Source organism: Mytilus californianus, unplaced genomic scaffold, assembly GCF_021869535.1.
Source record: "Mytilus californianus isolate M0D057914Y unplaced genomic scaffold, xbMytCali1.0.p SCAF_8, whole genome shotgun sequence".
Taxonomy (NCBI): Eukaryota; Metazoa; Mollusca; class Bivalvia; order Mytilida; family Mytilidae; genus Mytilus; species Mytilus californianus.
In genome coordinates this window covers 106,722,652-106,748,578 of record NW_026262734.1, presented here as the reverse complement: position 1 = coordinate 106,748,578, position 25,927 = coordinate 106,722,652, and the positions used below count along the sequence as shown (strand labels likewise).

General features: G+C 32.4%; 3 protein-coding genes across 3 annotated transcripts; 1 reads left to right on the top strand and 2 right to left on the bottom strand.

The window, feature by feature from the left end:
- Positions 1–3,305: 3,305 nt before the first annotated feature.
- On the bottom strand, positions 3,306–4,152 carry LOC127711569 (interleukin 17-like protein). Its single transcript, XM_052217663.1, has 2 exons — positions 4,138–4,152; positions 3,306–3,875 (listed from the first exon to the last, which is right to left on the bottom strand). The coding sequence occupies exons 1-2, from the start codon at positions 4,150–4,152 to the stop codon at positions 3,306–3,308; spliced, it is 585 nt and encodes a 194-aa protein (XP_052073623.1).
- Positions 4,153–13,391: 9,239 nt separating this feature from the next.
- Positions 13,392–14,096, top strand: LOC127712961 (uncharacterized). The gene has a single exon (XM_052219545.1). The coding sequence runs from the start codon at positions 13,392–13,394 to the stop codon at positions 14,094–14,096; it is 705 nt and encodes a 234-aa protein (XP_052075505.1).
- Positions 14,097–19,601: 5,505 nt separating this feature from the next.
- LOC127711568 (uncharacterized) lies at positions 19,602–20,448 on the bottom strand. The gene is made up of 2 exons (XM_052217662.1): positions 20,434–20,448; positions 19,602–20,171 (listed from the first exon to the last, which is right to left on the bottom strand). The coding sequence occupies exons 1-2, from the start codon at positions 20,446–20,448 to the stop codon at positions 19,602–19,604; spliced, it is 585 nt and encodes a 194-aa protein (XP_052073622.1).
- Positions 20,449–25,927: the final 5,479 nt, after the last annotated feature.

The window sequence follows — 25,927 nt, the reverse complement described above, 5'->3', positions numbered from 1 at the left end:
GGAACAGTCAACCATCTCGTGATTGCGTCCGTAAAATTTACGAAGGAATGTTTCGTCTGCATCACTTGGAACACTCTTGGCTATATAGCTTCCTTGTGAGCAGCAACCCTCTCTTAAGGAAATCTTGATAGGAAATATGAGCCCTGGAATATCGTAGTAGCTGGGAGAAGTCTACTCCATTCGCAAACGCTGTTGAAATGTTGCTTCATACAAATAGAAAGTTCCTAAAACCATCTCTTTCGTCGTAAAATTTCATTTTCAAACGACCCTTATTTTCAAGTCCTAGATGTAAGTCAAGATATAAGGCAGACTCAAAGTCGATGGGATAGATGCGTTCAACATAGTCACAAAACTTTGAATTATTTAGTGAAAGGACATCATCTATATAGCGGAATGTGAAGTTAAAGGATAATGCCAACTTCTTTTCTTACTTTCTAAGAAACTCCTGTATGAAGTCAGCCTCAAATAAATAAAGGAACAAGCCGACAAGAAGAGGAGCACAGTTGGTTCCCTTGGGAATGCCGGTTGTTTGTTATACAAACCCGTCCTCTAAACGTAACAAATATGTTGTCAATCAAGAAATCAATCATCTTGATAATGTAGGTTTCTGAGAACTTTTTGTTTGAAACAGAGTGAGTTTTTACAAAGTACAATTTATCACCCCCCCCCCCCCCCCCCTATGATATGATATGTGCATATACATGTACATTGGCCTTTCACAGCAGGACCAATTTGTTCAACTTGTTTTTTTGTTTTTGTATGTTTGGAATGAGGAATACATGTGTAGAGTGTTAAAAAGTCAAATGTTTAGTACTATTGTAAGATGAAATAGTCTTAGATTGTATGTACTTTATAGGATCTTTGGAATTTTTTAGTATCTACATCTGATTAACGCCAACAACATATTTGTCATGGAGGTAGGACAGGTCTTTTGCAACATTTTGGTCTTTAATGATTGATGTAGCATGTTTATTCATAGAATCATCCAGGTTTTTTAATTCTGATTTGTATCAACGACCTCACAGTCTTAATTCATTCAGGAAAGAGTATCTATGTTTTCTTTCTCGCGTTTAATCCGTTGCCAGGCAAAATCCTCGACTGAATCCATCAGTATTTTGTGTTTTCAATTGATGTATTTAGGCTCACGATATTTCGGGCCTTTGGATAACACATTTCGCAGAGAAGTGTTATTGACAATGTTAAGGTCGTCAGTAATAACGTGGCCATTCGAATTATATATGAATCGGGAACTAGCACATGTGCAATCAGGAGGTTTAGACTTGAAGTCGTCAATATTGAGATCCTACAACACGTGTTTGTAAGTGAAAATTTAAGTTGCAATCAGTTTGGTATAGGTATGAGAGATGATAGGTACAGACTGATTTTTACAATAGGGAGGTATTTTCGAGTGAACTGATTTATGATGAAGGATATTGCCCAAGTTGATGGCACCGTAACCTTGGTTGGCAAAGGAAAGGATCTTTTCTCATTTTCATCCTTTTAAATGCGAACTGGTTTTAAAAGTCTGTGACTGGCAATATCCGAGATGATAGCTGTAAGTTTGTATTGGTTTTAATGGGGGTTTGTAACTCGTTTCTAAACATATGTTGTACATAGAATGAAGATTTGAAAGGGCTAGTGAATTAAGCTTCGTGCGAATATGATGGATACCCCTTGTTTTAGTGGCAGCAGGTCATTTATAGAGACATCATGGAGAGTAGGTGATGTAGTAAGACGATAACCATGACTGCATCTACGTTAAAAAGTAGCGGTGAACATAGTCGTCACATTCTTCGAGCTATTGGATTGACTAGATAGAATACCTATACCCTCAATTTTGTAATTGCAACCATATGATGTCGCAGTTCATAGTTCCCAAATCCAGTAGTCTTCCATTTGTCTACGGAGAGGTGTTGCAAGATGAGGATTGTTAGTCCTGGGGAATACTTTTTCGATGATACGAACTTGCATGGAAAGGATCGAATGATCAGACTGATTAAAATGCTGGAAAACAATGTTAATCCATGATATACTGGAAATTCGACCTTTCTATAAGGGACAATTTATATCGGATTCAACGGACTGTGCTATCAGTTATACTTGCCATATCGTACATTATAACATTTTATTCAACAGATTGTAAAATTGTAATATAATATGCATTTTTCAGCTTTTTACCATTTGTTATACTGGTTTAGGATTAGATCATCAACACCTGATAGTCGTATTTGATCGAGCCAAATCGCCGGTTATATATTTAACTTACTGGACGACTCCAGGATAATACCAAACTAATTTAGCTTTGCAGTTAGTATAGTTTCTATCCTGCAACATATGCTTTCAAAACGAGGTTTATGCCGCATATATAATCAACTAAATCATATTTCTTGTTTATCTGTTTTGTTATCGTGCTGTATTGTTATTTGTAATACCACTATGTAGACGTATATTAGACAAAAATTATAAAAGATAAAAATTTTATTAGAAAAGTTTGAAAACATGCAAATCTTCAAAATCAAAATAAGTTAAAAATATAAATTTGCATTTAAATACGATTTGAGACATTTATTACAGATATTGAACAACTTTATATAATGTTCTTAACACGACAATCACATTTGAACAATATTTTTATAATAAACAAATACCACCCTGTTTCGTTGACTAAAATTCGAACAGTATTAATTTAATAATTAACTTATGGTATGAATATTTCACAATTACTTATAAACATTTTATACATTCGTAGAATCTTTTAAAAAACAGAATACATAAAACCCACTATATGGCAAAGTTGACCTTAGATGGATTTGGCATTTATTTTACGGCCCGTTTTGGTCATGTAGCTCTTCAACTGTTTTGGTTCTTATACATCCTTTGGTTTCAAACATTTGGCTTTAAGCGTTTCTGATGAAAGTAAATCTAGAATAGAGCTTCGGACGCATGAAATTGATAAAGTGTTTTCATTTAATAACAATTCGAATAAATATACAAGTGTATTACAACAACATCAAAAACAAGATAAATACACACTTGCACACACTTATACTTAAAATAAAAAAGCCTTACTTTAAAACTATCAGTAAGATTTTCCCGGAAATAAGTAACCTACTAGCATATATGTTTTAGGCAGTGACTAGTTTTAGTTAGATAATGTTTGGTTGTGGACGGATATTGCACTAATCTTACCGTTAATGAGAGTATTTAACAATTTAATATCATAACAATACAACCATATATGTCCATAGGACATTACAATATTTGTTCCAATAACTCTGGAAATGATGTGTTTTATATCATGGACCTTACATTTCTTCTGGTCCATCAGCTGGAGGTCGGGCAGTGGTTATTTGTACATCATTTACGATCTCTCTTGGCTGTTCACATACATAAGCTACTGGAATATAGGTATCTGTTACTTCATATTTATAAAATCCGTTTTCACAACCGGTTTTTGTTAATATCTGGATTTTCTGTTGAATTGGTGAACATTTCTGATCTCCAGAAGCATCTATACACTTAGTACACTCAGTAGTAGCTCTATAGTGTTCATGGGGATATGTTTCAGCACTGTATGGTGTTTTCTCTAAAAACCAAGGGCATGATGTACGTACCATTAATGGGAGATTGGGTCCTTTTAAAAATGTTGAAGGACAGTCGATTTTAGTTTTATTTTTTCCGTGATCTACAAGTTGAGTAAAATCATTGTCCAGTGTGTCTTGCTTCCAACCTTCTGTGAAAAAAAATGTCCTGTAATCCACTCCTCCATTTATACTTTTGAATTTAGCCTGTAAGTCTGTAGGGTCTGTACATGTTGGTGCACTATTGACGGATGCAATACAACATGTGATGTGTATTAATGCAGCTTTAAGGATCTGGAAATGAAATGAAAATTAAATTTAATTGTGTTTTCAAGTTTGTCTGATTGTGCAAAAGTATAAACTAGTGCAGATTCAATTTAGAAATTCGTTCATTATTTAAAAAAATATTTAAAACAATTCTATTGCAGTTTTATAAACTAGTTCAGGGATTCAAATATACTATCTATTGGTACAAGTTATAAATAGAATTATTCTAAGGTCGTAATATACAGACTTAATTACTGAATAACAAAAACATTTAACTATTGTTGCTTACATTGATAAAATTCATCTTGTATATTTTTTGGAGAACTTATTCAGGCTTCTTGTCTTCTTGTCAACAGTTGTTGCTGTTATGCATGCGGTATTGATTTTGAACAATATTTAAACTGTGTTCGCCGGATGCATTCTATTTTTATAAACTGGGAATCATTTAACATCTAAATGGGTTTTATAAGTAGCTGCTAGAGTAGATAAACTAGCCTCTGTCTTACAAATTGGAAACTTTATTTTAGTATTGTATACTAAGAAGTATACACAGAAGTCTTATTTTTACCACACATAATTTCCTTTCCGGTAGACACACTTACAAGAAAAATTAGGTGAATTCTATCAATTTTGTTTATTGTTTTTGTCAAGCATGTCAAGTTCGACACTTATTACTTATTCTACTCTGTGGACGTGGCGTATATGAATAGGCCAGTTTGATTGATTCAAACGTTGTTTTTTAATTTCTAATTTTTGATTGTAAAACATAAAATAGTTAAAGTTGGAGAAACAATTTTTTTTCATTAAGACTTTCGATGGAACGGACAATAAAATAAAATTGTGAATGGAAATGGGGAATGTGTCAAAGAGACAACAACCCGACCATAGAACAGACAACAGCAGAAGGTCACCAACAGGTCTTCAATACAGCGAGAAATTCCCGCACCCGGAGGCGTCCTTCAGCTGGCCCCTAAACAAATATATATACTAGTTCAGTGATAATGAACGCCATACTAAACTCCAAATTGTACACAAGAAACTAAAATTAAAAATAATACAAGACTGACAAAGGATAGAGGCTCCTGACTTGGGACAGGCGCAAAAATGCGGCGGGGTTAAACATGTTTATGAGATCTCAACCCTCCCCCTATACCTCTACAAAGAAAATATTGAAGCTTGTTATTTTATTTGCTGTTGTTTTGTTTCTTTCTGTAATTTTCTATTGAAAGAAAAAGGGGTTTACACTAATGCATAAAAAATACATAATTGTTGCATTCGAGAAAAACCCAAAAACCTAAAGGTAACGAAACGGGAAAGAAAATGTTGTTCTTAGTCGCAAAGCCTTAAACACGATGTCAAACATTATGCATAACAGCTAATTTCAAGAAGGGCCATAGTAATGCATCGAGATAGAAGAGTATGATGCGACGTAATGTACACGATACAGTGTAAAATCAACAAATCACATATTTTTACTGGCAAAAAAAAAACGTAACAAATTTTCATTTTCGAAACTTGCATCAAAATCTCATTGTAAAATACTGAAACACTTAGAACCATGAACTGCGTGGAGATAATTATCATATACATGTATAATGTGAAGAAATTATAAATGGAGCAAATAGTGCGTATGAACTGTAAAAACTTTTTTTTACATTTGAAAAACAATTGAGGATAGAACACACTAAACTGAAATTGTATAATTTCCTTTATTTTTTTTAAAAGAAGATTAAGAATAACACAATTGTTTTTATATCTAATAGTTGTAAGGAAAAGCAATAACTGTGGGTTGATCTTACAGGCCTTAATAAGTTACAACTATATATCTTGTTAAAAAAAGAATGGGGAATGACTTAAACAATTAAACACAATCATACCTACAAAAGCAAACATCGTACAACGGAAATAGGTTTGACTTATTATTCACACCAAATTTTTAATCAGAATGAAGTTTATTATTTACGTCATGTAAAACTAACTGGTGACAAGGGAGTTAGTATGACGAAATATATAGAACAAATCAATGAAAATATAGCATTTACACATTAATCAGCCTTGACACTTCTATTTATCTAGGACTCATTTACCACAAAAGTTTATATGAATTAAGTAGATAATGTGCCGTTTAAAGTGTGATACAAATAGTAACAAATTTAGCCATATAAGCGATTCCGATAAGTAGATATTTCCGATCAATGTTGCAGGGGCAGATACAGGTTTAAGTGTTGTGGTTAATTGTGAATTGTGTATCATATTCTTGAATCATCATTTTCTCTTTTGCTATGGGTTTAAGCTTTACTTTTTTGGTCATAATGAAAACTGTAATGACTTTATTTTTAATCGGTTTCTATCGGTCAGGATTCAATAACATGCAGACACAAATTGTTGTTCAATTCAGAAAGACTATATGTAACTTCCGATTTGATATGTTTCTGTATTTACCTTAACAATGTCAAAACTGTTCAAGGTCAATAATAATGTTATTTCTAATATATTGATTCAATTATTTTAAAAGCAAATTTTGACGTAAAAAAATGTAACAAAAATACTGATATTCAAGGCAACTTCAAAAAAAGGGAAGTCCCTAAAAACTGACAAAATCAAACGCGCTCAATCAATGGAACTAGTGAAAAACAACTGTCATATTCCTGACTTGGTACAGGCATTTTGCGAAGAAAATGGTGGGTCTTACCTAGGTAAATAGCTAGTTATACCTCCCTTTTGTATGACTGTTGTTTGTAGTTCCGTTATATTGGGGGGTAAAGGTGAGCAACCCAAACAGACATAATAGGAAGCGCATTTATTAACAATAAATATATGCATAGACTATGACACACATTAATGATCGCAATAGATGGAAAAACTAAAACAATAATAATAGCTATACTATAAATACTAAAATATAAAAGAAATATTTGAATATCAGTTTGATGCACATAATGGTTTATTTAAATTAAAATCAAAGTTATTGCTAAGGTTTTCTGATATTCGGCGGAATATAAAATGTTTCATACAAAATTCAACATACAAAGGATAAAAAGAAATCACCCAAATATTTGTAAGTACAAAAGATAACAAAAACCACCTGCATCCATCTTCTCCGTGAAAATGACGTATAGACACAGACAAACATCATGGGGTCCAAAGCAGGAGATGGTAACCATGTTTATACATTGTGTTAAAAATCGATGATCACTATTGCCTGGTTGTTCTTTGACACAACGTTTATCTGACGTTGGTATGCTAACGCTATATTTAATCTTAATTTTTTTCTCAAAAATTTGCTTTTAATTTTTTTCGACATTTCGCTGACATTCAATTCAGATAGAAGCTTTGCATTGCAAAAAACACACTGTATTTAACATCAACTATATGATTCTTTTTCTATGCGTAGTTATGTCTTTTTCATATAAGTTTTATGTTTGATAAACTATTTCCTATTTATATGTTTATCTGCAAATACATTTTTTTAAATTTTTTTCGACGCATAGAATAATGTACTTATTTGATTATAGTAATAATTTGAGTTATCTCTCTTGTCTTATTGGACAATAATTATTTGTAAATTTTTATATTTAAGTTACTTCAGCTTTTAAGTGGACAATCCTACAGATACGGACTTGAATTTCAGAACGATGAAAATAAACTTTTATTCTTTTTTTTAAATTTTGGCAGGGAGGAAAACATGTTTAAAATTTCACCATCAGAAACACTTACATATAATCAATAACATGAAAGATGTATACATGTATATGAAAATATAAGGATGTGGTACGACTGTCAATGCAATAGTTCTCCAAATGACGTAGAAGTAAACAACTATATACAACCTTCAACAATTAGCAAAACCCATACCATATTGTCAGCAACACCATAACTAAGGTTTTCAACCTTGAACGATTGAATATGTCTATATTGGGATGACATACAAGTAGTCCTAAAATTTTTGAACAAACTAGGTCGCATTTGCACAATCATCACATCTTTTATTAATATCTTACTTTAAATAATATCAAATGGTAAGAACCAAATAAAGGCAACAGCAGTATACCGCTGTTCAATAGTCATAAATCGATTAAGCGAAAACTAATCCGGGTCACTAACCAAAACCGAGGGAAACACATTAACTATAAGAGGAAAACAACGGAACAACAGAAACACTGAACTGCTACAAAAACAAACGCCAACATACATAGAAACAGACTATTTGATAACAACTGCCATATTCCTGACTTGGTACAGGACATTTTAAGAAAAAATGGCGGGTTAACCTGGTTTTATGGCTAGCCAAACCTCCCGATTATATGGCAATGTTAGAAATACCGTTAAAATTACAACATTACGTGACAGGAATACAGGACAAATAAACACAAAAACACTCAAAACAGAGAAACACATAAATAAATAAATAACATAATAGTACATTATAACATGTAAACCACAGAAGAACAACGGATACCTCCCATTAATGTACGACAGTACACCAGTACATCACAATATAATTATGAACTGTCCGTCACACGAATGTATCAACGCCACAAAAAGTGACATCACAGGTAAATTTAAAAAAAATAGTATATACAATTGGGATTAAGTTTGTAATGGTGTAATTTTATGTATTTTCTAACCATTACAAGAATATTAATATAAAATTGTGTTAGTAATGGTGTAATTATTTGTACTTTCTAACCATGTAGGTTTTTCTTCTAAATCAAAACTGTGTAAAAACAAATAAATCCTGTGATATAGTTGCTTTAAACTAAAAATCATATAAATGAACTAGCTGATTAATTATCTGAACTTTTACATACATATAGAAAATAAAAATAGAATTCAAATCACAAACGATAAGACATAACACAATATCCAACCATACTTAAAAAAGACACATCATAACTAAATACATGAATGTTGGATGTATAAATACCGAGACACGTTTAATAGCAATGCGAATTCACACTCGACAAAAACAGTCATATTCGGAAATAGGTCACGTTCGGTACTGAACAGACTAGACGACGTAGATGGTAAACCACAATCTAAGACGTGGTAAAAATGTCGATAGTTAGTTTAGACACAGACACATTATATAGATCAACCAATTTGTGATGGTGTCCATAAAATATTCGGCGTGTCATTTTTAATCTTGCCCCCTCATAATTCTGTTGGAGCAGTTTCTGCGTAAGGAGCACACTCCTGTATATGAAGTCCGTATAGCGTGAACATGCATGAGCATAACTCATCAACTGAGATATATAAACACCATACGATGGTGCAGAGGGTATGTTACTGCTGAGAAATTGGAAATTGATAATTGGGAAGTTGAAATCTTCCCGTTTGTCATAGATTTTATTGTGAAGTTGTCCAATTGTGCCAAAAGATTCATTCCTAGGGAAATAAAATAAATGTCTCATTATAATAAAATTGTACAGCTGACTAGGAATTGAGCAACGCAACGAACGTAAAATCAATGGTTTTATCCATCAACCTGCCCGACATCTAAAATCTAAAATAGATAATTTTCATGACAGAGGATAGACTGAAGACTGTTACCGGTATAAACAACAAAAACATTACAAAATAGGAAAAAGTAAAGAGAACAACAGTTTAAACTAAAGCAAGAGCAGCACGAACCCTTTTAAAACAAAACTAGGGGAGATTTGATATGCTACGGATGGGAAAACAGATCCTGCTCCACATATACCACCCGTCGTGTTGCTCAGAAAGTAAAACCCCGGTGAAAAGTCTAATTTGCTAGGTCACATTCGAGGAAAATGAGGACGGGATTGGTTACGACGATTGGAACATATTCGTCGTAGTAGAGGTATCTCAACATCTTACGAACGGACGAAAATCGACTTTACTTGACGTAACTTGCCGTAACGAGAAAAGAGGGAGCATACATTTATTCAATAATTTTGGACTATCGGCTGTGCACTTCCGTTAGAAATGTCTTTTACACAAAAATATTATCTAGGCTCAAATCAAAGGTTAAAAGTCCTGCGCAAATAAAAAGAGGTAAATCAAATCTAGGAGTGAAGGCCTCTAGGAAAAAATCGGTTTTTAATTAGAAAAAAACATCCTCGGATCCGAGATAACTTTGTTGCCCCAAACCTCTAATATCCAAATGGTCACTTCTTTACTTTAAATGATTATTACTGATGTATTTTCTAGACAAATTGGCAAGAAGATAAATAAAGGGAAATATTGAAATAAATATTTGAAAAAAAACAGTCCACTTGAAAATGATGTTATGTAATGTATTGTTTTTTTTTTTTGGTTTGTTTTGTTTTCATGGCCTTTCTTATTTTTTTTATGTATGTTATATTATCGTACAAATATTAGTATAAATATAATTCGTTTTCTTTTCTTGTTTATTGTTTTCGTTGAGCTTTTATGGCATGTTTTTTAAATTTTCTTCTGTTTTTATTTCCTATTTGTTTCTATCTATTATGGGCATGTATTTTTAAAAAAAAATGTACATGTTAATAACTATGTGACTATCAGTTTTGTTGGTGCTGTAGCACTCATACTTTCAATAAGAATACAAAAAACTCTATTACTTTACGATATATCGAGTGCACCTTTATATGTCTGTAACTAATTCCCCAAAAATCATTTAAAAACAAATGAATAAATAGCGGTGTTTACGACATATATATCAAAGAAAGCATAAACATGCCGTCTTTTCTTACTGTTAGGAGTGGTTCCTAATATTTATTATTGAATACTATCGAATGAATGTGGGGATGAATAAAGGAATTAAAATGTCTTAACCGACATCTTATCTCTTTATCCGTTTTTATTAAATATATTTTTTTTTATCAAACTTATACATGTATCAACATGAATCAGGATATATGAAAAATGTGTTATGGTTAACGAGTTTTTGTATTAGACCTTTTTTACTACCTTTGTTAATGAAGTGACAAAATTTCATTTCTCTTTGACTTTCGAAAGTCATTTTTTGTTATTTGTCCACAAAATAGGATAGGATAAGATTACTCTACTTTGTTTGAACTTTCAGAACTAGCTAAGGCCATGTGCACTGCCGATATATTAGTCTTATTTGGCCTATAAATCCACGCAAAACCTTTGCAGCCTTTCCTGCATAAAATGTAATTAACAACTTTAAACGGACCATCCTTAAATTCATAGCTGTGACTTATAGTTTACTCATATTTTGATCTTAATACCAACATAAAATAACTTTCTATGATCTTCGTCACTATCAAAGGTGTGTTCACTGACAGTATACTTAGTCTATATCTCTTTAATACAGAGCCCTGTTTGTCTCATGCAGATATAGAGTTGTGGTTTTTAAAGTCCAGCGCGCCTGGAATGTAAAGTCTACCGCTGTAGATGTAGATCTAAAGTAAAGCGTTGGAGATGTTAAGTCAAGCGCTGGATATTTAAAGTCCAGCGCTGCAGATGTAAAGTGCACTTTACATTTCCAGCACTGGACTTTACATCTACAGCGCTAGACGTTAGATCTACAGCGCTTGACTTTAGATCTACAGCGCTGTACTTTAGATCTACAGCGCTGGACTTTAGATCTACATCGCTGGACTTTGCATCTACAGCGCTGGACTTTACATCTACAGCACTTGACTTTAGATCTGCGGCACTGGACTTTACATCTTCAGCGCTTGACTTGAAAAACCACAACTCTATATCTGTATGAGACCAACAGGGCTCCTTACTTTAACTATATAGTTTGCACATTGATATATATAGATTATAACATGGCATTTTTCATATCAGACCCCTTATCAGTCCTAGGTCATGATATCAGCCCGAGAGCCGACCATGGGCTGATAAGTGGTCTGATATGAAAAATGACATGTTATGTTTTTATCATATACTTCAGCAGGAGCCATACAGACATGAAAACTTTTTTAAAACGTTATAAAATTCATTTATTGTAATATTTGTTTTGCGTTTTTTAATAATATATTTTCCCGTTTCCTAATATTCCTTCTGTTATTCTACTTAGCTATGTTTTTCACTTAAATGTACCACTGAGGTTTTTTTTCCGGAATTTGCAGAATGACGTCGAAATGCTTTGCGATTACGTTAAAGAAAGGCATGCGATAATAACCGGAAGCAGTTAATATAAACCGGAAACAGTTGATATATACCGGAAGCAGTTGATAACAAAAGTCATATCACACGGCTAAGACAATTCTTCAAATTTATTGAATAAATAGATGTATAAATTAGTTTTATCAAGGGGTACAATTATACCATTATTTTCTACAAGTATATGATAAATCAAAATATAAGCCGCGAGCCATAAAAGCAAGAAACTATGTTAAATTTGAAGAAACTTGTTTCATGATATTTCAACATATTTTCTAAAATTTTCAACATAGTTTCTTGAAATGTCAACAGTTTCTTGTCAAACTAAATTTAATTCGGATCAAACAGAAGTTAATAAGTTCGGGTCAGCTCATACCAATGTCCAATCATACTTTTCAACGTCACGAAGTCGGAATATGACAACTTTTTAAGAGTTCACAAGAACTATTTAATGCAATTAAATACGACACAATACAATATATCCTTTTTGTACCATGTACAATCACCCCATATGATCGACTTTTTGTTTTGATTTTGGCAAAACCGTTTGTCGACATTAATCTTTAAATCTGATAATGCCAACAGAAAAACATAATTAGTTGTGAACTGATAATACTTTAGGACTTTTATTCCGGGTGGTTGGATTGAGATTTTAAATAAGTATGTCCTTATGTGTTGTTTTTGTTTTGTTTGAAACAAACATTGATACCGAAGGTGGAAAAGCATTTTTTCTCTCATTCTTTCCGCAACAAACATTTTATCTTTTAAAAATTAAAATTAAATTTTCAAAATCCCGAAACATTGAAATAAAACCTTTTCAAGTCACAAAAAATCTACCTCCTCGGCAATCAAATTGTCCTCTTTGGTTAATCTTTATCATACCTGTAGATTTTCATCATTTAATAAAGCAGAGCATAAAAACTTGTATATACTTAACTAGAGCAAACAAGAAACCCGTCTTTAATTTATTCCGAGTTAGACTACTCGTACACTCTCTTGAAAATTAACATCATATATCCTTATACAACGACAACCTTGACTGCTTCGTTCTATGTAAACTGAACACCTATTAAATTTAAATAAATCCATTATTTTCAAACGATTCTACCGTTGATTTATATCTAAAAAGCTGGCAAACAAAAAACAAAGAGATTTCGTATAAATCAATCATATTAAAATCATTTTACATAGACAAAAAATTGTCCATACACTTCGACATTATATCTTCGAATTGCGGTACACGTTCCTGCATCTTTATATACTTTTCATATGCATCTCTTGCAAGTTCTGAAATAGGTTTCCCCTTTGGTGGGGTTGGGTAGTTGTTTTGATTGTCCTGTTGTACATTTTCATTCGCCGCCTGATCGTTATTTTCCACCGCCTGATTAATATTCACCACTGCCGGATCATTATTCAACACCGCCTGATCATTAGTCTACAACCCCTGATCATTATTCACCAATGTCTGATTATAATTCACCACCGCCGGATCATTATTCAACATCACCTGATCATTATTCACCACCGCCTGATCATTATTCACCAATGTCTGATTATAATTCACCACCGCCGGATCATTATTCACCAATGTCTGATTATAATTCACCACCGCCTGATCATTATTCACCACCGCCGGATCATTATTCACCAATGTCTGATTATAATTCACCACCGCCGGATCATTATTCACCAATGTCTGATTATAATTCACCACCGCCTGATCATTATTCATCACCGCCGGATCATTATTCACCAATGTCTGATTATAATTCACCACCGCCTGATCATTATTCACCACCGCCTGATCATTATTCACCACCGCCTGATCATTATTCACCACCGCCGGATCATTATTCACCAATGTCTGATTATAATTCACCACAGCCTGATCATTATTTACCACCGCCTGATCATTATTCAACACCACCTGATCATTATTCACCACCGCCTGATCATTATTCACCACATCCTGATAATTTTTCACCACCGCCTGATCGTGATTCACCACCGCCTGATCATTATTCACCACCGCCTGATCATGATTCAACGCCGCCTAATCATTTGGAACAGCATCCATCTCATCATCTATTGGAATCGCAACTTTCCTATTATCAGCTTCAAGCTCACCACTACCTCTGTAATAAAGAAAACCCAACTTACCAGTAAATTGAATATTATTTATTTAACACAAATTATTATACAGGGTGACGAGTGTTACATGTATGCACACATTATTCATGAAAACAGATAGAAAACCCTTATTTTTATCTGCAATTTGTAGCTGTTACCAGTGATCTTCTCTAAGCATCCAGCTTTTGAGATGAGGGGGGGGGGGGGGGAGGGGGGGGGGGGGGTCCGGGATATTTCTAGAGAAAGAGGGGATTCAAATGTGTTGTTTTTTGTGATTTTGAAAACTCGAGTAATAACGTTGCAATTTCAAGAATCTAAGTTTAAAATTCAAGAAACTGAGTGGAATTTAAGAAAATATGTTGAAATTTCAAATACTATTTTTTTCAGGAAATTTAAACAGATTTTATTAAATTATCATGAAAGTTTCTTGAAAATACAGAGCAGTTTCTTAAAATTTCAAAATAGTTTTTTGAATTTTCAGCATTTTTTCTTGAATTTTTAAAACATAGTTTATTTTAAATTTAAGCATAGTTTCTTGAAAATTAAAAAAAAATGTTTTTTGAATTTTCAACATATTTTCAACACATTTTCTTAAATTTTCAACATTTCTTGAATTTTCATGATGAAACTTAAAAACAGATGGTGGTTATGAGCTTCGATACCTTTTCTTAAAACTTGAAACTTTAACTTATATATAGAAAACTACCTTTTGGTATTTCGCTTTAGGTCTCTTTTCGTTTGGATGACATTTTTTAGTGTATCGCCTATCATTTGTTTTTATTTCAGCAATAAACCGCCTCAGTTTTTCGTTTTGTATAGAGACTGGATCTTTAAATGCCAACTTTGTTAATTGATCCGACATTCTTCTTTTTATCTTCTCAAATGGTCCATCTTTGTAAAGAGCTTGGCATTTTTCTGGCAATCTTTCCATGGCCTTTTTGACTTCTGCGTAAACAGATGGCCAATTGCATCTGTTATTTACATATCCCCTTGCAATTAGTAGTTGTTCCTCTACTGAAATTTCAACATGCGTTTTCTTCTTTTCAGTCATGATTCAAAGACAAGCACGTGTGTTTTTTTCTCGTTTCGGTTGTGATAAGCTTAAATACCCAACAGAGGGGAAAAAATTGCGAGATCGAAAAAAAAAAAAAAAAAATTCAAACTGTTGGACTGTTTAGTAATGAATAGATGATTGTTTTCGTCATTTATTTTTGGGATTATTGCTCAAGATTTAATTTCAGTTACATTCTTAAAAAGAAATAATTAAAATAGCGTCAGAATCGTCATGTTTATATACAAACACTATGTTATTGAAAAAAAAATTCGTTTTATACATGTTTAGAATCAGATCAAAGAATAAAAAAAAAGACTAACTGACTTTCCTGACACTAACGGTTGAACTTTATCATATCCTAACCTAAATATATATATATATATATATATATATATATATAAATCAGGAAAAAAACTGTCAATGAAAACCCCGAGCTTTAAATAATGTCTTGTATTCTTTAAAGAACCTTAAATAAATGTTAAATAAATGATTATTTGAAATACAAATCAATATAATTTTAGCGTAAATGGCTTATAGGTTGCACTTTGTAAATACAGCTGAATCACAAACCACGCCTCTTTTGGGGGGATATATAATATTCATAGATATTTTGTGTTGTTTACATACTGGTTCCAAGTTATGATCTCTATGTTTCATCTCATAGAGACATAACTTGGGAATGTTACCGGTATAAATAAACATAGTAACTTCTGGGGAAGACCCAAAGTGAAGGGAAGGGTAGTACAGAATTTTAGTATAAGTTAAAACTCTTAGAAGTTCGGGGCATATAAATGTTGAAAATATGTCGCACAGCCCTATGTTTTGACCTTTGAATAAAATAGAAGTGAATATCAACTTTCCATTCTAGGATATAATTTTTTACGAAACTTTCATAGTAAGAGTGGCACAGTTTTAGCCATAAAGGGATTCCTATGGGAAATTGCATTGTCTATATTTACAGAAGTGCAACCTATAATAGCTTATCGTGCTTGTGGTGTATGCCCTTATATTTTACAATTATGGGTTATTTGCCTGTGAGAGAGCTTTCAAATGTTTATTATATATTTGTTCTTAATTGTTAATTAAATATTATGGTGTTTGGATTTATAAATACTCATCTATAAATAAATAAATACTATTTTTATTATTGCCCCCTGCTATGGTTTTACTTAGATTTCTTACAATCTCTGTTTTTGCCCTGTGTTTGTTATATGTCTGTTTTGTATCACTTAAGTCTTCACGTCGGGCTTTTTATAACAGTTTTTGTAAGAGTTCTTTTACTGCTTTGCCTATTATTTCTTATTCCGTAAGTGTGATCCTTATTCTATGTTATATCCTCCGGTTTTTTTTTGCCTATACCCCTATTTAAATTATCATGATTTTACGTAATGGAAAGAAATTAAATAACAACCCAACTTCTAGGATATCCACGTGCTTAAACAAACGTATTTGTAATGCCTCTGCAGCCAGATTGTTAAACAAAAAATGAACGTGGATATCCACAAATTTTCCCGTGCAATGCCAAAAAATGACTTACCTGTTTTAGATTAACTTCACAAAATACTGTTAGGTCAATAGTGAACGGGAGAGCATTTTTACTCTCCTTTTCCTGTGACATTACCTGAAAAAGTCAAAACCTTATATATGTGGTAACTTGAACCCAGCCTAAGTGTGGTATTCAATATGTGAGACAAACGGAATGAGAATATTACAGAAGAAATCGAGAGCACCTTAACCGCTTTCGAAGACCTAAAAAATTCAAAAGTTTGATATCCGAACATTTAGATAAGCATAATCATAATCTAAAACTTATAAAATTCCAACCACTTGAAACCGTTCAGAAATAACCAGGACAATCACACAAGCAATTTGAAAAATCCCGTGAAGTTCGCGAACTATTTTTGATAAAAAGACTTCAAACAGCTTATCCTCTCGGTCTCAATGACAAAATATTGGGACAGGGGAACATATCTAAAACTTCTATCGATGTTATTAATATTGCCGATAAAAGACTAAGAAATAATAGGTCTCATGGTAAACGCAAAAACCGTAATCAACGTATTAATCATCGTATAAATTATACACTTGCTGATCTTTTATCTATATTAAAAAATAATGGTAGACATCAAGTATTATGTAAACTATTTTTCAGGAGTGTGATAAAAATTCATTTTTTAGCCTGTTGTATGAATACACCAATATTATTACAGCCTTTTGTCATCACAGGCTGTTTCCTAGTATCGACAAACCTGAAAATCATAAACGGCATTTTCTTAAATTAAAATATATAAATAGAGGTATTAATTTTATTAACTTATCTAGTATATTAAATGACTCTACCATCCATAGTCAAATACCTCCATATTTTGATAATACAGAACCACCTATTATTTCGTATTCTTATAACAAAAAACAGCAGAAGTTTATTTTTTGATTATACGTCAGTTACAGCAGACGTCAATATAGAAAATAATGCTCCTTCCACTTGAGACTGGGAAACATCTAGTTTTAGATATGTTCTCTATAGTCATGTCATTACAGGAGACCTCAACATCGTCGAAGACCGTGAGGTAAAAACTTTTCTTAAGAAAGGACCTTAATATCGTCCTCCATCTATAATAGATTGGAAACAGGTCATTAAAGACGCTTTGTCTGCCTACTGTAAAAATTGGTGTAAACGAGAAAAAACTGATAAAAAATCTCTAGACAGTTATTTGAAAAAAATTATGAATACTGTTGATATTGGTATATCTCATTTTTAAAAAAATTCTGAAATTAATAGTAGGGTCAATGATATACCCATTTCTAGAATAAAAAATAAACTGCAACTACTCGCAAAGCGGTTTGTGTTCGTACCGGCAGACAAAGCAGCCAATAATATAGTGGTGATGTGACGCATATACTACACAGTAGTTCTCCAAAACGAAATTATCAATTCGTCTACATTCAAGTCCTTACGCTCCACAGAGAGTCAAAGCATATCACTGCCTCTACCCAGCTTAAAGCCTCTTCCGAACATTTGAAAGTCCCGACTATGTACTGGTTACCTAAATTACACAAACAACCATTTAAATTCCGTTTCATCTCCGCATCTAGTAAGTGTTCTACTACTAATCTGTCAGTGCTTCTAACTACCTCCTTTACTACTATCAAAGAACTTGATATTAACTTTTGTAATAAAGCTTATGAAAATAAATGGAGTGTAAAAATTCATTAGAGGTTTTAGATAAAATACGTGCTTTGATGGTCTATTTAATTCTGTTGAAAGTTATGATTTTTCTTCTCTCTACACTACACTTCCACACAACCTTATCACAAAAATAGTTTTCATATTTAATTAAAGGAAATCTTTTGAAAAATCTCATTACAAATTTATTTCAACATAGTCACAAAACTTTGAATTATTTAGTGAAAGGACATCATCTATATAGCGGAATGTGAAGTTAAAGGATAATGTCAACTTCTTTTCTTACTTTCTAAGAAACTCCTGTATGAAGTCAGCCTCAAATGAATAAAGGAACAAGCTGGCAAGAAGAGGAGCACAGTTGGTTCCCTTGGGAATGCCGGTTGTTTGTTATAAAAACCCGTCCTCTAAACGTAACAAATATGTTGTCAATCAAGAAATCAAGCATCTTGATAATGTAAGTTTCTGAGAACTTTTTGTTTGAAACAGAGTGAGTTTTTGAAAAGTACGATTGATCCCTCCCTATGATATGATATGGGCATCTACATGTACATTGGCCTTTTACAGTAGGACAATTATTACAGATATTGAACAACTTTATATAATGTTCTTAACACGACAATCACATTTGAACAATATACAAATACAACCCTGTTTCGTTGACTAAAATTCGAACAGTATTAATTTAATGATTAACTTATGGTACGAATATTTCACAATTAGTTATAAACATTTGATACATTCGTAGAATCTTTTTAAAAACAGAATACATAAAACCCTCTATATGGCAAAGTTGACCTTAGATTGATTTGGCATTTATTTTACGGCCCGTTTTGGTCATGTAGCTCTTCAACTGTTTTGGTTCTTATACATCCTTGGGTATCAAACATTTGGCTTTAAGCGTTTCTGATGAAAGTAAATCCAGAAAAGAGCTTCGGACGCATGAAATTGATAAAGTGTTTCATTTAATAACAATTCGAACAAATATACAAGTGTATTACAACAACATCAAAAACAAGATAAATACACACTTGCACACACTTATACTTAAAATAAAAAAGCCTTACTTTAAAACTATCAGTAAGATTTTCCCTGAAATAAGTAACCTACTAGCATATATGTTTTAGGCAGTGACTAGTTTTAGTTAGATAATGTTTGATTGTGGACGGATATTGCACTAATATTACCGTTAATGAGAGTATTTAACAATTTAATATCATAACAATACAACCATATATGTCCATAGGACATTACAATATTTGTTCCAATAACTCTGGAAAGGATGTGTTTTATATCATGGACCTTACATTTCTTCTGGTCCATCAGCTGGAGGTCGGGCAGTGGTTATTTGTAAATCATTTACGATCTCTCTTGGTTGTTCACATACATAAGCTACTGGAATATAGATATCTGTTACTTCATATTTATAAAATCCGTTTTCACAACCGGTTTTTGTTAATATCTGGATTTTCTGTTGAATTGGTGAACATTTCTGATCTCCAGAAGCATCTATACACTTAGTACACTCAGTAGTAGCTCTATAGTGTTCATGGGGATATGTTTCAGCACTGTATGGTGTTTTCTCTAAAACCCAAGGGCATGATGTACGTACCATTAATGGGAGATTGGATCCTTTTAAAAATGTTGAAGGACAGTCGATTTTAGTTTTATTTTTTCCGTGATCTACCAGTTGAGTAAAATCATTGTCCAGTGTGTCTTGCTTCCAACCTTCTGTGAAAAAAAATGTCCTGTAATCCACTCCTCCATTTATACTTTTGAATTTAGCCTGTAAGTCTGTAGAGTCTGTACATGTTGGTGCACTATTGACGGATGCAATACAACATGTGATGTGTATTAATGCAGCTTTAAGGATCTGGAAATGAAATGAAAATTAAATATAATTGTGTTTTCAAGTTTGTCTGATTGTGCAAAAGTATAAACTAGTGCAGAATCAATTTAGAAATTCGTTCATTATTTAAAAAAATATTTCAAACAATTCTATTGCAGTTTTATAAACTAGTTCAGGGATTCAAATATACTATCTATTGGTACAAGTTATAAATAGAATTATTCTAAGGTCGTAATATACAGACTTAATTACTGAATAACAAAAACATTTAACTATTGTTGCTTACATTGATAAAATTCATCTTGTATATTTTCTGGATAACTTATTCAGGCTTCTTGTCTTCTTGTCAACAGTTGTTGCTGTTATGCATGCGGTATTGATTTTGAACAATATTTAAACTGTGTTCGCCGGATGCATTCTATTTTTATAAATTGGGAATCATTTAACATCTAAATGGGTTTTATAAGTAGCTGCAAGAATAGATAAACTAGCCTCTGTCTTACAAATTGGAAACTTCATTTTTGTATTGTATACTAAGAAGTATACACAGACGTCTTTTTTTTACCACACATAATTTCCTTTCCGGTAGACACACCTATTATAAGAAAAATTAGGTGAATTCTATCAATTTTGTTTATTGTTTTTTGTCAAGCATGTCAAGTTCGACACTTATAACTTATTCTACTCTGTGGACGTGGCGTATATGAATAGGCCAGTTTGATTGATTCAAACGTTGTTTTTTAATTTCTAATTTTTGATTGTAAAACATAAAATAGTTAAAGTTTGAGAAACAATTTTTTTTCATTAAGATTTTCGATGGAACGGACACTATCTACATGTGTCGATTTCATCGTTTACTTTATCAAAGTAATAATGGAAACTAGCATTTTAACAAAATCGCTATTTACGGATTGAAGGTGTGAGGTGAAATTCTAGTTTATACATGTAATACATCTTATTAAATCATTTAGTTTTTGTTGTTATTGCAATAATTTATCTATTTATTTCAAAGATGTGTTGAAAGTGCTTGAATGAGGACTAAAAGATAATCAAAAACAGGTTTCACTTGTAGAATATATTTTATTAATACTTTGGAAGTACTCATCTATTTGAGGAATGTCCATCAGATCATCTAAACAGATTACATATGTAAAGGAATAATTCTATTTTGGTTGCTCACTCATTTTTTTCAATATAACGGTACTATAAACGACTGTCGTACAAGTGGAAATTTTAGCTTGCTATAAAACCAGGTTTTACTCACCATTTTCTTCGATAAATGCCTGTACAAGTCAAGAATATGACGGTTGTTTTCCTTTTGTTCCGTTAGTTGATAAAGGCTCACGCATGATTTTGTCATTTTTTTTATGGACTACCCCTTTTTTGAATTGCCTTAGAGTTTGGTATTTTATTGATACTTGTTTAACATGTGCAATTAATGTCGTCGTGAGAGATTTGTGAACATTTTTACATATAAAGAAAAATTCAGTAGAATGCGTTTGCTTGTAATTAATATTAAAATTAAACATATTAACGTATTCAGTTCGTTACATTTACTAGCGCTTTCACTGCGTTCATTGATCTTCAGGTACAATGTGACTTGTATATACACGTATTTATATATATTTAACATATGTAGAACTGTATTGAATTTGGTCAACCATGACAAAATGTACCAAAATCGCCTACCTTCAGTAAAATAATTTAGGACACCTCGAATCAATATAAGCCGGAATTTGTAATGTAAAAAGTAAATCGTTTTGTCACTGAAAATAGATTTAAGAACAAATTTAAAAGACATAAACTATTCAAAGATACCAGGATTAAAATTCTGTACGCAAGACGTGCGTTTCGTCTAAATATGTTTCATCTGTGACGCTCAAATCAAAACAGACACTTTAAAGTAATGTACCACCCTTGTCAATAGTTGCAGTCCAGTGTTTGATTTAACTTTCAACCCTTGTCAACAGTTGCAGACCCGTGTTTGAGTCAGCTTTTTTTGTTGTTGCTGTTTGTTTCCACTTTTATCAAGAAATCTAGAAGGTCTTTGTCTCAAAAGATGCAATAATAATGTTTCTTTGTACTCGATTAAAAATGAAAGTAAATTGCATTAAAAAAATACTTAAGATCCGAACCCTTGAAAATATCGTTGTGGTAAGTAAAACAGACATACAGGTGACCATATTTTAATTCAGTTATCCATAAATGACCATTCGTATTTTTGAAACCACCTTATACATGTGACCTTTCGGTGCCGTTGTCAATCCAGAAATGTAGATTTCAAGTGAATAATTCTATTAAATTGATAATGACGCTTGACCGAGCTATGTATGGACTCATCAATTTTTAGTATATTAAGTTCAAAGAAAGGTCACTGTAAAACAAAGACAAATCGAGGAAACAAAAAAAAAACAAAAAAAAAAAATGAGGGAACCGCATGGCACAAAAAAAAAGGCAAGACTAAGTTCGTCAACACGGTAAGCGTCTCCTTTGCAGGCATCATCCGCCTTGTGATTTCTCTCATAGTAAAAATTTCTATTATGATACTAGAAGGACTGCTCATACCTTGATCTTTTCCTCAATATTGACACAGATAGACGACTCCACGCTAACATCTACAACAAACGGGATGATTTCAACTTCCCAATATAATCAATTTCCCAGCAGTAACATACCCTCTGTCCCGTCGTTTGGTGTTTACATATCTCAATTGATACATTAGGCTCGTGCATGTTCACACTATACGGACGTCATATGCAACAGTGTGCTCCTTACGCAGAAACTGCTCCAACTGAGTAATGAGAAGGAAACTTTAAAAATGACACTCCGTAAATTTTATTGACATCATCACGAATTGGTCGATCTATACGATGTGTCAGTGTCTAAACTAACTAAAGACATTGTTACCACGTCTTAGATTGTGGTTTACCATGTACGTCGTCTGGTCCACTTAGTACGTGACCTAATATGACTGTTTTGCCGATGGTGAATTCGCTTTGCTTTACGACGTGTCTCGGTATTTTCGGTACATTTCACATATGTCTAATTTGTCAGTATAGTCGAGTTTTTCGTGGTTCGTGGTTCGTGTACAGTGTTTTTGTTTTATGTTGTTTATTTTCAAGTTAGTTTACTGTGTGTCGTTTTGAGGTATACACGAACATATCATTTCATGTATATCTAATACAACCCCGTGGCTTTTCAGATGAAAGCTAAATTAGTACATTTAGCGAATTACAAAGATTTATCAAAACAACGAAAAGCTGAAAATATTATTTATAATTTTTGGAAAATGAATATTATATCACAATAGTGTGTTCTATATTTCACGTCACGTCTATATATTTGTTGATAGGCAAACAAAGTGTCCACTAACTGTCATAATGTACTGTAGATAAATAAGTTTGAATGCAACAATATGTTGAATGATACCCATGTCAAGCTTTTATTTCTTTTCTGTTATTGATTTTTCTAGCATTTAATGTTGATACAACTAATTCCTTGCAACATTAAAATAGGCAAAATTCGTAATGAGGTGGTAGAGGTTTATAAAATACACAACTCGTTGAGAGGGGTGGAATTTTTTTTTCTTGCATGATAATAGTTTCTTAACATGTTTATTGTGTTCCTCTTCCGCAATTCAAATTGTAATTTTACAATAAAACATTTGTCCCTTAACCATGTTGACAAAGAAAAAACGTTAAAAGAAGGAGAGTCATTACACCCAAAATTTTTATGATATTAAAACAACTTCTTAAATTATTTATTCTTGACGTTTTTAGATTGTTAGACGTTTTCAATTCAGCTATTTGTGCTAACTGAAGCTTGCGACAGTTGTCAAAAGGTGTTAGGTATTTGAAAATTTGTCATATAAAAATATCATGAAGGGTTTAGGATCAAAGCTTATTAACAATCACATATTATACTCATAATTGGGATGAACATGTTCCTTTTGTACTATAGGAGAAATCATTTATCATACTCCAAAATTTATCTAAATATTTTTGGTGATTCTATTGTAGCACTGTTTAATTTACTTTACGGTCACTTTTATAAAATGGTTGCCCGATACAATGTGTCTCTGTCTGAACCCATTAATGTGATGTTTTCGCGCTTAATATATTCCAAAATCAAAATACACATTTTGACTGAGTGTGGATTAGGATGATGCATGTATCGCAGGAGACGCTTAGCCTGATAACGCATCCGGTTATAAAAATTTATTCAGTACTCGGAGTACAAAACTTAATAGGATTGAAACACCAAATCAAGTATTTTGATTGGTTGATTTGTTGGTCTGAGAAAGATAATCGTACTCAACATTTTATGACGCGGTATAGCTCCTGTTTGATTTCAGTTGATTCCCTATGTTTTTGTGTTTCACCTTTATTTGTAATTATGAAATGTATACATCGTTACACTACTGTTGTCCCTAATTTATTGAGATCTAGACCTAAGATATTGCAAGTACAATAAAGATCAAGTTAATCAAAAATATATAATCGTTCGACGATAGCTCACCTAGTAGCTGTCCGGTCATCAAAACATTATCTTACTTGAAGTTTTATTATTGTTATAAGTATTAAGAATAGTGCAATTGAAATTCAATGGTTGTTCATTTAATTCCCTTTGAAAGTATTTTATTGATAGTCGGTGTTAATGAACCAACAAATTCGTGTCTTCTTTTTTAAAGTACAATGACAAACATAAAAGAAGTTGTCAAAATGCTAAATGAAAAATTAGATATTTCCGGTGGATCTGAATTAGATCTAAATATCAACTTATTTACTTATGTACAAGTCTTTTTTCGTCTTCTCTAGGTAATAAAAAGTAAAATTGTAACACAAATACCGAACTCCAAGGAAAATTCAAATCTGAAAGTCCCTTATCAAATGACAAATTCAAAAGCTCAAACACATAAAACGAATGGAAAAACAACTGTCATATTCCTGACTTGGTACAGGCATTTCCTTATGTAGAATATGGTGGATTTAACCTGGTTTTATAGCTAGATAAACCTCTCACGTGTATGACAGTCACATAAAATTCCATTTTATCGACAACAATGTGTGAACAAAACAAATAGACATAATAGGTAAAAATGTCAAAAATAGGGGAACAGCATTCAACATTGAGTTATAATCTTAATCACTGTAAAAACAAACAAATATGTCAACAAATAAAAACAAAATGGCATAAAGACAAATCACATAAGCAAAAATGAAAGACTAGAATACAAAAAATGACCAAAGCACAACAATACATTGGCGGGATGCATAAGTACAGAGCCACGCCAAAAGGATATTATCAACATTGGACTAAACAGTAAAGGTTAATAATTGACATAGACAAATAAAAGAACACTATAACATGTAATTGAGATGATAAATAACGTCAGTATCAATAATCTTTACTTCAAGACCATCATGTATTATTTGTGAAGTTGATACGGAATATTTATCAACAAGGTCTTGGTATCTTCCGATGAATTTTTTTTAGTCTGAGTAGCAGCTGCAAACTCTTGAATACCGAATGAGTTGGAAAATGTATATCCCGTATGCAGGTGAAGATGGTATATTGCAACTAAGGTGGGAGAAATTGATAATTTCAAAATTAAAGTTGTCTCGTTTGTCATAGATTCTGGTACTGAGATGACCGCCTATGTCAAATTTGAGGTATAAGTCTAAAAATGAGGCGGAGGAAGCCGTGTCTGTTGTTTCTTTAATTTCTAGTTCTGGAGGATATATTAATGGAACCCAATCAGAAAAGTATGTCTAGTTACA